The sequence below is a fragment of the Coturnix japonica genome, chromosome 22 (genome assembly GCF_054131305.1).
Source record: "Coturnix japonica strain WE chromosome 22, WE-NBRP24, whole genome shotgun sequence".
Taxonomy (NCBI): Eukaryota; Metazoa; Chordata; class Aves; order Galliformes; family Phasianidae; genus Coturnix; species Coturnix japonica.
Window position 1 is genome coordinate 3313485 of NC_140684.1, and position 15202 is coordinate 3328686.

The 15202-nt window shown below is 44.3% G+C and overlaps 1 protein-coding gene across 2 annotated transcripts in view; it reads right to left on the reverse strand.

Annotated features, from left to right (window-relative positions):
- The window catches only part of AATF (apoptosis antagonizing transcription factor), a 40323-nt gene that overhangs the window by 19270 nt on the left and 5851 nt on the right, over nt 1-15202 (reverse strand). For both annotated transcript variants that reach the window (XM_085521984.1, XM_015880776.3), the window contains exons 5-8: nt 5160-5274; nt 4617-4821; nt 3956-4120; nt 3139-3222 (exon numbers count right to left, since the gene is read on the reverse strand). In XM_085521984.1, coding sequence (XP_085378110.1) covers nt 3139-3222; nt 3956-4120; nt 4617-4821; nt 5160-5274 — 569 coding nt within the window. The remainder of the gene's footprint in view (nt 1-3138; nt 3223-3955; nt 4121-4616; nt 4822-5159; nt 5275-15202) is intronic.

Genomic DNA, 15202 nt, shown 5'->3' on the forward strand with positions numbered 1-15202 from the left:
TGTGCCATTTCTGGAGTGATGCTGTCAAAAAACATAGTGATGTACAACACAACCAAATCAGGGGGAGGAGGGAGCAGGAGAGCAGAGAGAAAAGGGGATTATGTATATTCCTACTTCTCCTTAGGCATACCTGCTGCCATCAATGAGGAACATTTGTTCTGGGAAGAGCCGCCATCAGTGGAACGCTTAGCATCCAAACACTACCCTAATTCCTGTTGGAAATAAACCAATTTCCACTCTCTCCTTTAGCAGAGTATTTCAAGCTAATAATAAAATCTCCACTGTAGCATGGCAGAGCAGCAGCTCTCAGGCAGCAGGACGGAGTGTTAAGCCTTAACGTTGCGATATCGGCCGTAATGAATTCTAACGTAAATACGACTTCTAAGCACATCCAGCCTTTCTCTTCCCTTAAAAACATGTACCAACGAGAGTTTAGAAGGAAGGAAATGGAGTCTGGCCTCTCGCTGCTGTCACTAATGTGGATCTTTTGGAAACACTTCTTGCACCATTCAAGCCCAGCTGTACATCAGCACTCAGCCTGGGCTGCCATAACGAGGACTGGAACTGCTTATCATCAACTGAAGGAGATGAGAGAAGGCAAAGAGGGACTAACAACAGAACAGAGCTCAGTCCCAAATCACTGCAAAGTCCGCCAGCCCCACATGGTGAATTCCATCAGCCTCCAATGTCTGAACAAGAAAACTATGGTTTTCCAAAGGAAAAACAGATTCATTAAAGAGCTTGGGATTATATTCTATAATAAAATAGTAGAGCTAGTCATTCTGTTACCATTCATTTCTGCACATCGATCAGAACTCGTTCATTTTTAACTGCTTAATTTTGCACTGAAATGGACAGGAATTGGTGTCTCACATCCTTCTTTACCCACACTTTTTTCCTCTCGTACATCCCACCATTCTGCAATAAGTAGTAAATAAAATCACCTATTAGTAAATGATATTCAGAGAAATGAAAGCAAAGCTGAAATTCTGGACCTAAATTTAAAAACAAAGACAAAAGCCCCCATTTAGATGTACACGTGTGCTGTGCAATAAGTATTATGCATAGAGGGCAGAGTTTCTGAGCAGTCTCAGCTCCAACCATGTTGCTGCCCATTACAGCCAAAGAAGCAGTGCCCTTTCTACCCAATATTTATGTGTACAAACAGACAAGCACACACACATACAGACACACACAAAGCACCGCAGTTATGACCCATTTGAAAGAAAACACATTCTCTGTATTGTCAGCGCTCTATTGTAATGCACTCTACCCTTTCTGAATGCAATGTTCAGCTTCAGCTTACCACCCTGACAAATAAAGGAAAGCACTTTATGAAACCAATTTAATTGGGAGGTGACAGAAAACATACAGCCATTTTCTTTAGCCTTATCACTGAATTGGCTTCAGCTCCAATCTCTGCCAAATCCCACTCAACAGAAGAAATTAACCAGGTCAGCGGAACAGGTGCTGCGCCGTGTCTGTCAAGGGGCTGGCATCCCCACAATTACTTGCACACAATGAAGCAGTAATCTTTACAGATCATCTCTCCCAAGAAGCATATTGGGGACGGGAGGAGAAGGGTGGAAAGGAGGGAGGGAGGGAAAAAAAAAAAAACAACAAGAAAGGAAAATGAATGTGTAGCTGCCTCGCGGCTCAGCAGATGTCTGTGCGTGATGTACGAGGCTAGGATAAGCTGTCGGAGCCCTCTGCCAAAGAGTAGTAAGTGATTAAAGCCTCCGCCAGGCTAAGCGCCATATTTAGAGTCTATGGGGTTTCAGAAGTTGCACCCATTCCTTGCTGTGCAGCCAGATGTTGTCGGTAGGTCCCGCCTCTATTCAGTGTGCGCGGGAGGCAGCAGTTGGAACAGCAAGGAATGCAATCTGGAGTGCTTCCGGAGGTGCCGTACATTAAACCAGTGTCACCCATCCTTCACCTCTCCTGAATGCTGAAACAACTCCAATTTGCTGCCACTTCCCTCTTGGGAAATGGCCAAGACACAGTTGTGCCTGGCAGACCCATTTGTTTTACTCAGGTGATTCTCTTCCCTCAATGACCTCTATTAGTTTAAGTTTTAATTTAGATTAACCCCAGCACCCCAATTAACCAGGGAGGGGAAAAGCTAAGCTGTGACTAGTCATAATTCTGAAGTTAGGATTTATCGAAGTTAAAGTTATTAGAAATGAAGACAGTCCGTCCATCCATCTATTGCTATTTTTCTTAAAAAAGTTTTAACATTTCACAGTCAATAAGCACCTCTACCTGCACAGGTCTGAAGGCTGTCAGTCACAGACATTTCTCCTTGACCACCCCACTATTTTATTGCACTTACTCTATTTATTTTGTGTCCTAACAGTCTACTTGGTCCCCCAAACTCTATGACAATGTTATCTCACTGCAGGACATATTTGGTCTCCTCAGCCACAACTCCAACAGGCACTCTCCCATCCCCAGCCCTGCCTTAACATGTCCTTTTACCTACCTCTAGTTCTGGCTCTGCACATGAAATCCCAAATCTTGAATGTTTCTGGCTAAATCAGTTAACCCAGCACAGCTATGAGGTAACAGCTCTCTTTTACTGCCCACACCCTTTGCTAGCCATTTTAATTCAGATTGGAAGTGTCTGCCTTTCTAAGGGTATAATTATATTTGTTTAGTCCTGACATGAAAACACTCTGTGGATCATCAGAGCAAAAGCACTTTTTCATGCATTGAGGAAGGACATACTCCTCAACACATGGCAATTTCAGTGTTTTATGAAGCTGGCACTGCCATCTATTAAATACATTACAAGCACGAGGTTTTCCTAAGCTTCAGACTCCTGTGCTTAACACAGATACCTCGTTACTAAGAATTCTGCAAATAAAATGAATAGCTGGCCCAAACCCAACCTGGCATAGCTCCAAGGATAGCGCTACATAGAAGCTCTGCAGTATTTTCATTTTAAAGTGATGAGTTGAGGTGAGATGAAAGTAACTTCGGTGCTTTTAAGGATCCACTGGAATCATTTTTCAGGACTACAACAACAACTCACATTCACTGATCAGACTCAGAGCACAGTGTCACCTGCATTAGAACTTGGTGAGTATTCAAAAATAAGTGAAGTCATAACGCCAGCACAGGTTGACAGACACTTACCTGGTGATAAAAGTCATCATCATCAAATATTTCCTCATCTATGTCCTTCAGGTGCCTGTTGGAATCTGTCTGAGGGGGTACATCCTGGAAGCACAAAGGAAATACTGCAAGCTCATACGTGCACATTTCCACCCCCAGCTCTGACAACTCTACATGTAGCAGCTTGTAAACACTTGAAAATAGGAAGGAATGGAGAACAGTTCCCATCATAGAAAGCTTTTAAGGACTAGGAATACATTTTAAGGCAAAGCAGAAATGCTGCCAATGCCAAAACAGATTTATGATACCTTTGCTAGGAAATAAATAGGACTACACAAAGTCTGTCTGGCAAAATACTACAGATATTTGTAATGTAATGGCAAAAATACATCTTGCAAGCGCAGTAATTCCACATGATCTATCAGGATTGAGTATTTATTCATTCTTAAATACTAAATTAATAACAGACGTACTTCCCATGCACTCTGTAGGTGATGTGCAGCGTGACTTTCTGGGTTAAAGATTTTAAACTCCAGAGTCAAAATAAAGCTTTGTAGCCACAGCCTTGAGCAGATTTAGTGACCACCAGTGCCTACAGCACAGGACAGGCATGGTCAGAGACCAAATGCTGTTTTCTCTAGTTGAGAACTGGCACAGGAGATAACACACACACCATAAAACAGGAACTGAAATGTGTACATACTGTTGCTAGTCACTACATTACATGAATCAGCACTCAGGTTCTTCATCAGCCTCACAAACAAGAATATTACCTGTTAAAGGCTAATTGTTTTGCACTGGCTCTACAGCACGAGCTACATAAACAAAACACCCTTACCGAATTCTCAGGCAAATATTCAGGGATGGGATGGGAATCCTGCTCCTTCTTCCCCAGCACTTTATACACTGATCGCTTGGTCTGTGTCCGCCGGAGTAATCTCTCTTTGTCCATCAAAATATGATCAATCTGAGTCAAGATTGAACGCTCAAAGGCACCGAAACCCTGCAACAACATTAACTAGTGTCAGATAATGCAGAAAGCTTTTCCTCAAGGCAGCAATGTTCCTCTATCTTTCCATGTCAGTGGATAAGCAGACAGCATTCCGAGAGGAGGGGGCTCGGGTTTTCTTGCACAGATTTTTGCTGTTTTTGTTATTTCTTTATTTCTCTCTCTCCTTTCCCTCCCAACCTGAGGCATGGCTTCATAATAAAATGCCTTTGTTGCTCTGGTTCAGATCAACTTCTCAATGATTAATATTAAACTCACAGATGCTATGAGACCCTGGATCTTAGGGGCACATGATTACCCATAGTATTAAAGTATACACGCTGTAAAGGAGGAGGAGGCACAGAAACCCCTAATGGTGTTGTAAAACAAACTACATGTTTATCAAGCAAAACTTGGCTTTAGCTTGCAATATCCACAACAGGAGACTTCCAAATCAACTGCTGTTCCACAGATCTCTATCAATTACATGTCAGCACACACTAAGACTCACCTTGCCCATTTTGCCAGATGCCAGCTTTGTCTTCTCATGCCATTTCTGCAAGATGTTGTTCCGGTACGTCCTATAGTCTGCATATCTCTTGGCTATGAACTCTGGGATGTCCTCTGCCTTCAGCTTTCGTTTTGGAGGCCGCTTCCTCTTCTCCCGAGCTTCACTCGCTCGCTCTTCATCGCTGCTGCTGGGGATTTCATCATCACTATAAACAGACAAACACAGATTGAACACCCTACACCTGTCTAAGGCAACACGTATGAGTTCTCTGCAGCCCCTCTGCTACAACTCAGACTCATTCCACTCCATGGCAATACCTATATGAGGAAGGAGCTGCAGTTCAGTCTCTCCCCTGCTTTCAGAAAAATTACAGAACAGGCTTCCCACACTGACAGAAGGAATGTCATTCATCCAGCATGGCTGCCACCCAAATCCAACAGCAATGGAGAGAAAAGCAGAAAACAAGTATGGTCAGGAAAGCTGTGCATTTTCTCATTTAGTTGGGAGACCAAAGGATTCAGAAAGATCTTTTCTTATATTTACCTCTCAGGTTTTGATTGTTTTCCATCTACCAGGTGCCTCGTGCCTGGGCACTGATAAAGCAGCTCATCCTGAATGTCCACTAGTACTCTCAGCAATGTGTCTATGGCTTTACAACCTGCAGAACAAGAGACACAGGTGACGATTTCGTACTGATTGTTGCATTTGATAAAAACTTTGCTTTGCTTTGCCTAATTCCTCTTCTCAAACCTGAACTGCTGCCTCAGCTACTGCGCATCTAATCAAATGTTTCTCTCCAACCAGTCAGACTTGTGGTTTTAACTTCAGATCAACTTGTAACTGTTTATGTTGAACATCACATTGATAAAGAACAATTTATTCCTAAAGAGGGAGGTTGGGAGGGAGGACTGCTTTCTAAACTTCTGCCTGGCTGCACACTGGGAGTACACTGACCTAATGTTTCATTGACAAACATTCGGTCTGCAGAGCCTGAAGGATTAAGATATTGAAGAAACACAGCAACATGTGAAGAAGCATTCCATGACACACACAGCTGACAACAGCTGACTAACTCACTCTGCTTTGTATTAAGTTCTAGTTAAGAGATCAGTTTCAGCAAAATATTATGAAGTAACAGAAAGAAAATGCATATAAACACATCCCCTCTAAGCGTGACCTCTGACTTTACTCTCTTGTACATAATGTGCGGGCTATAGGGAGCAGGAGGAGGGAGGGCACGAAGGAAAAACGGACTCCTGCAGGGCTGTGACTATTGCTGGTTTCTATGCTGCTGTGCTCACCACGCAGGAGGTATAAGAAATTAGATTGTAAGTAAAATTAAATGTAGCAAGATCTGATCTATGGGGAAAACTTAAACAATGACCTGGCAAGTTTAATGAGAGGACTCTGATCAGAAAAAAACTGCTGGCCACAAATCCTGAGGGTGGATCCGATATTCTCTATCCAAAGGCTGTCAGAGCTGGCAATTCTTCTGTACCTATAAAATAGATGCAGACTCAGATGCAGAGGAAATGATCTCTGTTCCAATGACCTTATGTCCTCCAAGGGCATACAGTGGAGCTGGCTGTAGGGAAGGGTTAACTGCACACCGCTGCCACATCTGTTCTTTAAACATAGCTCTTCTGTGGCATGCAGCAAGCCCCCTGCAGAACGCCCTGATCTAAACAAGTGTTTGGGTGTACACAAACACTCCTTCTGCATCTTGCTGTACATCAACCACAGAACCAGCTCTTCAAGGCAAAAACAGAGTATGCCTCTATCCAAAACCCTGAAGGGAACTGTACAGATTCCTTCATATTTACTTCTCACCGCCTGATTCCTCTTTTGTTAATGGAGTACATGGAGATAGATCATGGATAAAGTGAACAGCAAATCTTCATCAGCCGGACACAGGCAGAGCAAAAAGGACTCAGACCTGACACACAGAGCTCTCCATGTGTTATGTTACCACTGTAATATCATCCAGTTGTCACCAACTTCAGGCAGATTATGGCCTGACCTCAGTAACAGGAATGCCAAGGTAGAGATCCTGTCAGACTTCAGATTCTTGTTGCAGATCAGCAGTTGGACTCCCCCAGCCCAAGGTTCATTACAGATACACTCTGACAGCTCTCCTCTATAAACCTATTAACGGATTAGTTTTGCTGTACTTGTAAAACAGTTGTGTGCTCGCATCAAAACAATTCTAAGAGACAAACAGACAAAAGCCCTTAAAAATGCATTTATCGTACGTGTCTGCAGCTAAAGCATCATTTGCAAAGGAAATTGCCCCTGCCCTACCCTGAGTGCACAGCTCACAATGGCAAAATCCTTCCCACTGCCTGCAACACAGCTAAATGTCCCCAGAGCTTCCAAAACTGTTTATTTTCTACCCGCTGTCTATCCTCCAGCAGCAGTGCTAATGCACCCCAGGCAGCTTTGATCCTGTCAATTACAACTGGAGTAGCACTCCAGCTCTTCTGGGGTATATCAGGGCCACGGCAAGCAGGCAAGGAATAAAGACAGGCTCAAGCTCCCCCAGGCTATGAGATATGGACCCCAACAGAAGTGGGGATGGGAAGCAATTTTATTTGGAGTGAAGGGGATGGAGAGGGCAGGGAAGACAATGACCGTGCGTCTAACCAGGTGGGAGGGCTAATTATTGCAGGCAGCAGCTTCATCGTGAGCCTCTTACAGCTGGGTAATTTCCTGCTTTCAATTCGTGTGTTTTTAATAGCATTACTGGATGGCATTCTCATTGTTAATGTTGGGTGCTTAAGTGTGCAGTAAACTCAACTTCAGAAGCCCAGTATCACCCTCCCCTGCCTTCTCCCTGCCCATTTCACATGCAGTTCCTGGAGGGACTCTTTCCTTCCCAGTCTCCTCTCCTCTGTTTCCTCTTCCCTCAAATGCCCTCATCTGCTTTTACACCACCCGCAATGGGGAGAAGACTGAAGTCACTTGTGAACGAAGGCTGAGTAAAGCAAAACCATCCCACAGATGCATACTGGGCCACTCTGAAGGAAAGCCAGGCACTAACCCTCCTGCTCTCCAACCCTCCCCAGCATATACCTACATTATTAATGCTGCTCATCATCTGAAACAGACAATTAATCAGGAAAGCTTCAAACATGGAGCTTTCAGGCACACCAATACATTAAGAAAACCAACCAGCAGTCTTCACATGTGATAACCACAGCTTCTACCTCCTGCTCTCTCTCCGGTTTCATAGACAAAACAAAGCTGGCAATACCTCTGTACAGTTTAACACCTGCCCTTACACTTGGCCATAAACCATCAATGAAAACAACATTAAAACTCCCTTCCTTTGGAGAAGTTACTTCTGTAATCCCAATCCACATTCTGTGAGGATGGGTGCTTCAGCACTTCTTCAAAAGCAGCCAGATCCCTATACAAGCCACTCAGATCCCCCAAACAACCCACACTTCATGCAAGGAGTGGCCAACTAACCCCAATACAAAGGCAATTCCTATTCCATCAGAGCATTCCTAATACTATTGCATGGGAAAGGATAATTGATACGAAGCAGGATCCATCTGCAGCAAATATACAGCAAGCACAGCGAATGTGACTTCCAGCTTCAATGGGACTCAGAGTGCCTGGGTAAGATGTTAACTTGTAAGTGTCTATGGGAGCCCCTTCATTTTATGTACAGGAGTGAAAGAGTTGTTCCAGATTCAGCAGACAGCATATCAATCCACCAAGGAAGCTGTGAGCCAGGACCAGTAAATCAAAGTGTGCCTTTCTGTTAATACTTCCTCATAAGTTCTCATTTTATACATCCCTTCACCCAGTCAGAAAGTAGCCCTGGAGTATTTAGCTCCATTCAGGGATAGCACTGCCATGTATCAAAGTGTCAGAAGACCCACCAGAGATGGAATCTGTCCTACTGCTCTCAAACCACAAAAACCAGTTTTGTCAATGCCAGGGGCTACAGACAAACCAGCTCTGCTGCTGCATCCCCAGCTCCTGGCTGTGGGTACCAACCCACCAGCACACCTCCCTGCCTGCCCCGGGGGCTCCTATCACTGTATATTCAGTGCTTCTACAGCAAGGCAGCCTCACGTGCAGATAAACATCCATGCTCTTTGTCATGACCTCTAAAAACGGGGCCTCATTTCATCTTCCCAAGCAGCTGCAGAGAGCAGCAGCTGGCATGGAGCAGCAGGGAGCGGCTGCATGCAGAGACACTTCAAGTCAATGGGAAAAGCGGGTGCCTCGAGGCCACATTTTCAAAGGTATTCACAGAGAGCCAACCAGTGATGCTCCAGGAGCAGCTCCACAAGGCAGGCTCCTCCCTGCCTGCCTCCATCCAGCACAGGGTTCCGAGCCACAGATGCGTGGTTATGGAGGTCAGAAATGGAATCCTAAAAACCAGGGCAAAATTCCATGATTTCGATCCATTACACACAGAAGGAGAAGTGCTGAGAGAGGCAGCTGGGAATTAATGGCACTTGGAAGCTCATGGGTAAAACAGACACTGCTCACATTGCCCAGCAAACCGGTAACACCATAATAACACCATAACATCATCCCAAGGCTGAGCTGCCAAATGCAGGGGGTTCTGTCCCACCATGGGAAGCCACCGCATCCCCACTGCACAGCACGAGTCACACCGTGCCATCAGGAACAAGGACCCCAACGTGTTCTATTATAACAGCTATGCATAATGGAAAGTATTGTTATCAGGTGCACATATTTATCCCAACATTCAGATGAAGAGGGGAAATTTTCTCTGCTTTCAAACGGCGGTGGGACAGGAGTTAAACTACAGGTCAAAATGGCACTCAATATGCCGGCCCCAGAACAATACTTCTCATTCAAATCCACCAGCCAGCCACTTGCACTAGTCATCCCCAGCAATTAATCCCCCAAGAAACACGTTTGATTAAATCTTTTCAAGCAAATCCTTTGCTTTGCTTTTGTTAGTTCACTTCTTGTCAACATCTATTAAAATATGCCTTTAATTCTCCCACAATCTTAAAAAACACCGATTCCACTGTCTTCAACTTTAATCAACTGTATGGCCGGCATTTTTCATTTCATAATAATGTGCTGTTTGGAATTCAAGAGGCAGGCTCAACATCAATCATTCGGCAAGAATTTTTCCACTGCAATAAATATGCAAATGAGGAAAGCCAGTCAGTCGTATTTCAGGCCCGACTTGCTAGTGTTTTAAAAAAGACACAAATTTATTAATTGCCGTTGGCCAGCGGAATCCTATTACTTTGGGCATTGATTACAAAGCTGTGTGAGTGATTATTGTGCAACTCGCAGGCTATCCAGGCATGAGGAAAAATTATTAAAGCAAGGCAGAGATTATCAACTCAGAATAACAATAAGCCTTAACATTTTAGGCCTCTAACTTCTTCAACAAAGAATTACGCCGGAGCTCCACCGTATCGTAATTTTGAAGTCTGTCAGTGTTACTTCTGGAGCTCACTCCATGCTCCCAGCAGCAAAGTGATGTTAGCAGCCTGGAAAGGATGGAGGGACTCCTCCAGGTATGGCAACCCATAGCGCTAAGCTTGGGACAACCACCCTTTTGCTGCTGTCACTGCATGGGATCAGCATGGTGCAGCAGGGCCCCAAAGTGCAGTAAGCCATACACCCCTACCTGCATGCTTTCTCCTGCACAGAGGTGGAATGGAAACATAAAGCTAGCAGTGAGCTGGAGAGACAGGAGCACCAGGCAGCCCAGCATGGCACCAAGCCCTGAGCAGCACAGTGTTATCTTGTTTTGTGCCCAAAGGTGGTGGTGCTCAGAATGCATTTCTCAGTGACCTCAGCTGAACGTGAACACAAAGCATTTTAAGTCCATCCGACTTGTTTTAAGAAATAATTGGAGTAACGTTGCTTTCACGCTTCCCAAAACACTGAGTTCCTGGGTTTTTATGAAGGTCGGGAGGAAAGAGGCCTACTTTTCTGCTGATGGCGATGAAAAGATCTGCTCCACAGCAGAGGCCCAATTTGCTGGTTCCATTGGAATGCAAATGATGCAGAAGTCTCTGCAGAGGGGAAAATTTTATTCCTTCAAGCACAAAGGAACCAATATTGCAAACTGCTTTCACACACACTCCCAAAGTTACAGAATGGACTCAATTTATTCCTTTCACTCAAATATTACTGCTATTGACAGTAAGAACAACAGGATCAGACATAGATGAGCTTGCTAAAAGTAAAGCAAATAACTAGATGCAGCAACAGAATAAAGGTTTGGTATTGGAGGATGTTATTAGTGGGGACTGGGGGAGGGGGAAAGCTGAGAAAGGAGAGAAAGAGAAACACTTCCATGAAGTTCATGCTCTGCTGATTCGCCTCGACCGTCATCTTTTGATATCAGCCAGAAGCAGGGAGGGACGGGGCTCGGAAAAATGAGATTTATAAAAACTGATGTTTTACATTACTGTAAATGTAAAGAAGCTGACACTGTGTGTTCCAGTCTGTGCCAGGCAGGATTCCCCAAGTACACAGGCAGGAATGAGAAAGGAGGAAGAAATGTGAAATTTCATAGTTATCTCGATATTAAAGCCAGAAGGGAGCAGTAGCCCATCAAGACTGACCTCCCCATATAATACCGGGCCATTAATTACATTTATCATGACAAGCAGTGAGTTTCCATCTCCAGGTAACCAATTGCCAATTAATTCAAGTTAGCTGACATTTGCACATGGCTCTCTAAGATGCTTTGCAAGCCTTTGTTTCCCCGCATCTTGTTTGTGTGCTACTCACACTAACGTGCACAAGTATTTAGTTAAACTCCATTTAATTAACTATTAATTACCTTGAGAAACTCAAGCGTAGGCAAAGCCATCTGATGTTCCTGATGTGTGGTGAAATCCCATAGACTGGAGCTTGGGTGCATCAGTTCAACAACTACAACAACTACATCCTTCCCTACCTTTTTTCTTCTGCTGTTTTGTTTTTTTTTTGCACTAGAATTTAAGACAGCTTTAAAAGAAACCTCAAATATGAATAATGTCCATCACATCTGGCTATGGAGATAACCTACAAAATGAGAGCACTTCAATTTTAGCACATCTGGACAAGAGAAGCACACACAACTTCTGCTCCATAAGACTAAACACAACAGGCTAACAGCCTAGACAGTCAGCAAGGAAGGACAAGCAGTTTTTGCTCTGAAAGAAAGCCCCAAAATCCATGTCAAATAAACACCTCGTGCAGAATTGCTGTACAGACAGTAAGGACAATCCCCAAAATACATTCCCAGTGCCTCACGCAGCCCAAACCCCACACTGGAATGAACATACAAAACCTCAAAGCTCCACCACCCAATAAGCACAAGACAAAACAGAGCTCTGGAGCTGATATCTGTAGCTTTCACTAAACTCCCCAGTTCCTACCTCCTCTGCCTTTCCTGCTGCCGTATATGCAGAACAGCTGCCCATCCTTATGGATCCTAATTCTTAGCAAAACTCCCCAAAGCCTGGGACCATCGCAACACAACACACCAAAGATGGCCTCGATCATTTATTTGTTTCAATTGAGAGTGAAGACTTCATTCACATCACTATGCTTTGGCTCAGTCCCACACAAATTCTTCAGTGGATCAGAGAGAAAGGTGAAATCTGGGGACACCTGCATCCACGTCTATCTAAAATCAAACTCACCACCACATGAATCGACAAACATGATGCTTCTGTATTCATAAAGCGTCTAGACTAATACAATTCAATTAAAATGAACTACCAGTGTTAAGTGGGCTAGATCTGATCATGATAATTTACACTCAGGATTGAAACTCAGCGCTGCTGTCACACATTTGTGCAGGCTCCCAGTAAAATCTTCAAAGCAAGAATATATTTAAGCCCATGATCTCGCCTAGCACCAATTAATCCTGTAACTGGAAACCACGTAATCTGCCTGTGCCTCAATCCTTCCCCCTGCAGCCCTGCGACACTCACCTTGCTCTGTATCACAGCATTATCCGCTCCAGATGTACGTATGGGCTACATCTCAGTTTAAAAGTGATCCATGAATCGAGTTGATAACAACATTCTGACTAGAATTATTGGCAGCTGATTCCTGCAGGCTTCTCTGAGAAATCCCAAGCTTATGTTGATAAAGTACATTTCATATGGCGTCTTTTCCCTAACCAGGTGTGCAAAGTGACAATTAACAGCTGGGGAGTGAGGCAGGGAGTGACACATTGTGCTGCACAGCAAGAAAAGGACCTTCTGCCAAACACAGCTTCTACAGGAAGGGAGATGGGTTCCCCAGAATCCTATTCTGGTTTAGCCTTGATCTTACCTGATTTCATGATTGGTGACCCTTCCTGCGGCAGGAGAATTGGACCTAGATGATCTTTAAGGTCCCTTCCAACCCAACCATTCTATGAGTCCATGATTATTCAAGTTAGCTAATACTTGATCAGCTTATTGAACATGACTCACATGGATACTGAATAAAAATATATCTGTTTTAAAGACGGGGAATCATTGTGAACATGAGATAAACTAAAGAGAAAGCAGACTGAATCTTTCTCGTTGTCTTGAACACAAGTGGGATTCTCAGTCTCATCATTCAGAGGCCTTCTCCACCAATGGGCTCTCCTCAGTCACAAGCCAGATAGCTGTTACTGGAGCAGCAAACCAACCCTGTATACCAGGGTTCCAACACAGGCCATAGTTATAAACAACCACAGAGCTCTGGGGACATCACAGCCCTTTGTACCCACTACAAATGTAACCTCACTTCACTCCAGAAACGGAGACATTTCTAAGAGAAGTGAAATGTTTGGACCAAACTACAACACTGAAACAAGAACAAATAAATCAGCACCTCCATTTCCCAGAGGTTCCCAGATCACCCTGTGCAGCTCCAGGCAAGCACCACCAAGTTTTGTTAGTGCACCTTTTAGCTTTACTTCTCAATAAAGTATAATTAAAAAGCAACCATTGGCTTGCTACACCTGAGACAAAACACCTACAGGGAATAACTCATCAACGTATAATACAGGTTATCCAGCAAATGACTTGAAGAAAGTGGCTCCAGTAACATGAATAGGGAGTCATTTCGCTTGTTCCATCTTTCCATGACTTCCTTCTGAGCAAAGTCCCTTCATAGAACTCAATTTAAAACATGTGAACTGAAAGTTGTGCTTGTAACAGCATGCAGCCCAAAAGCAGTGCTGATAAAGAAAGGCAGGGCTGGGAACCAGCATTTGGGCAGCAACTTCTGTGCCCATGTCGTGGTTTAACTTGTCTCCCTATAAAGGTCACAAAGAAACACACATCCCCTGTGCTGACCAGATGCAGGAAGGGCTCTTGGCAGGGCACAAGATCCTCACCTTTAACTTCCCCATGAGACAAAAAAGACTGTTCCACCATCCTATGGTTGGGGACACAGGGTATGTGCAGAGAACGAGGTGCTTTGAAGCACTGCCTGCAACCCAGCAGAGCAACCTGCAGCATCCTTCAATGCTCATCAGTGTCACACTGCTCTTTTGGAGAGATACTGAAGGGGATACTCATACCAACCAGTGCCCTAAGGATGAGGAAACAAGGCTGACTTACACACCACTCAAATATCACCATGAGTTGGGAAGAGATACACAAGTTCCAGCAGAATTTTGAAGCTGGATGCCATACTGTAAATATTAGGAGCAGCTTGGGTGCAGTGCTGAGCAGCTCAGGCAGCTGCCAGGAGGAGCTGCTGCTCCATTAACACATTAATAACCCAGGCAGCTTTGGGGATGACAGCCTTGCAAGCACAGGGAGAGTTTCATCTGTTGTTTTTTTTTCCTTCTATATATTTTTAATCCAACTCACTTTATTCAGATTTATTTCCTTACTGATCACCAATCTTTGCAGGGCCGTGCGGGAGTTACTCAAAGAGTAGATAAGAGTTAAGATGTGCTGTCACCACTTCTGCTCCTCTCATGAGGACAACCCACTCTCACAGACCCTGCCTGCTTTCCAGCTGTGTCCTTCTCCAGGACTCACACTGAAGAAACCCACAGTCCAGTATTTCCTCCCAACCCACTGACAGACAAAGGCAAAGTCAAAAACAATGACAACATTCAGCTGGCAGTTTGTTCCAGGGAGCTGCCTAACAGCAGGAAAGTGAAAGGACAAGAATATGAAAAAATACACAACTATTATCATCTTTAATCTTTCCAGTATAAATTAGCATCTCGCCAACTGTAAGAGACTCACAGGATCCTGTATTGTATGTTCTTACCTACCTTTCTCTCCAACTTAAAATTGAAAATAACGTGCTATCCCCATCATTGTTTGAGAGGCACAAAGCATCACTGTCACATCCCCAGGTATTTTTAACCAGGACCGTAAAGAGAAAGGAGTTACAGCAGCAAGAACAAAGCTGCAGGACCCTACAAGGAACCCCAGCTCCCGGCCCCTCGCTGAGAGCAAGAGATCTTGTCTACAGCTCTGCTTGCCCCCCTCTGCACAGCTGTGGCTTTTTGTTACTGACTAAGAGCCCCAAACCTCAGGCACTGTTTAATTCCTGACACTGGATATGGTTTCACCAGCGTGGCTTCCACCTCTGCCCCGACTCCTTCCTGCCCTTGAGGTAATTTTTGT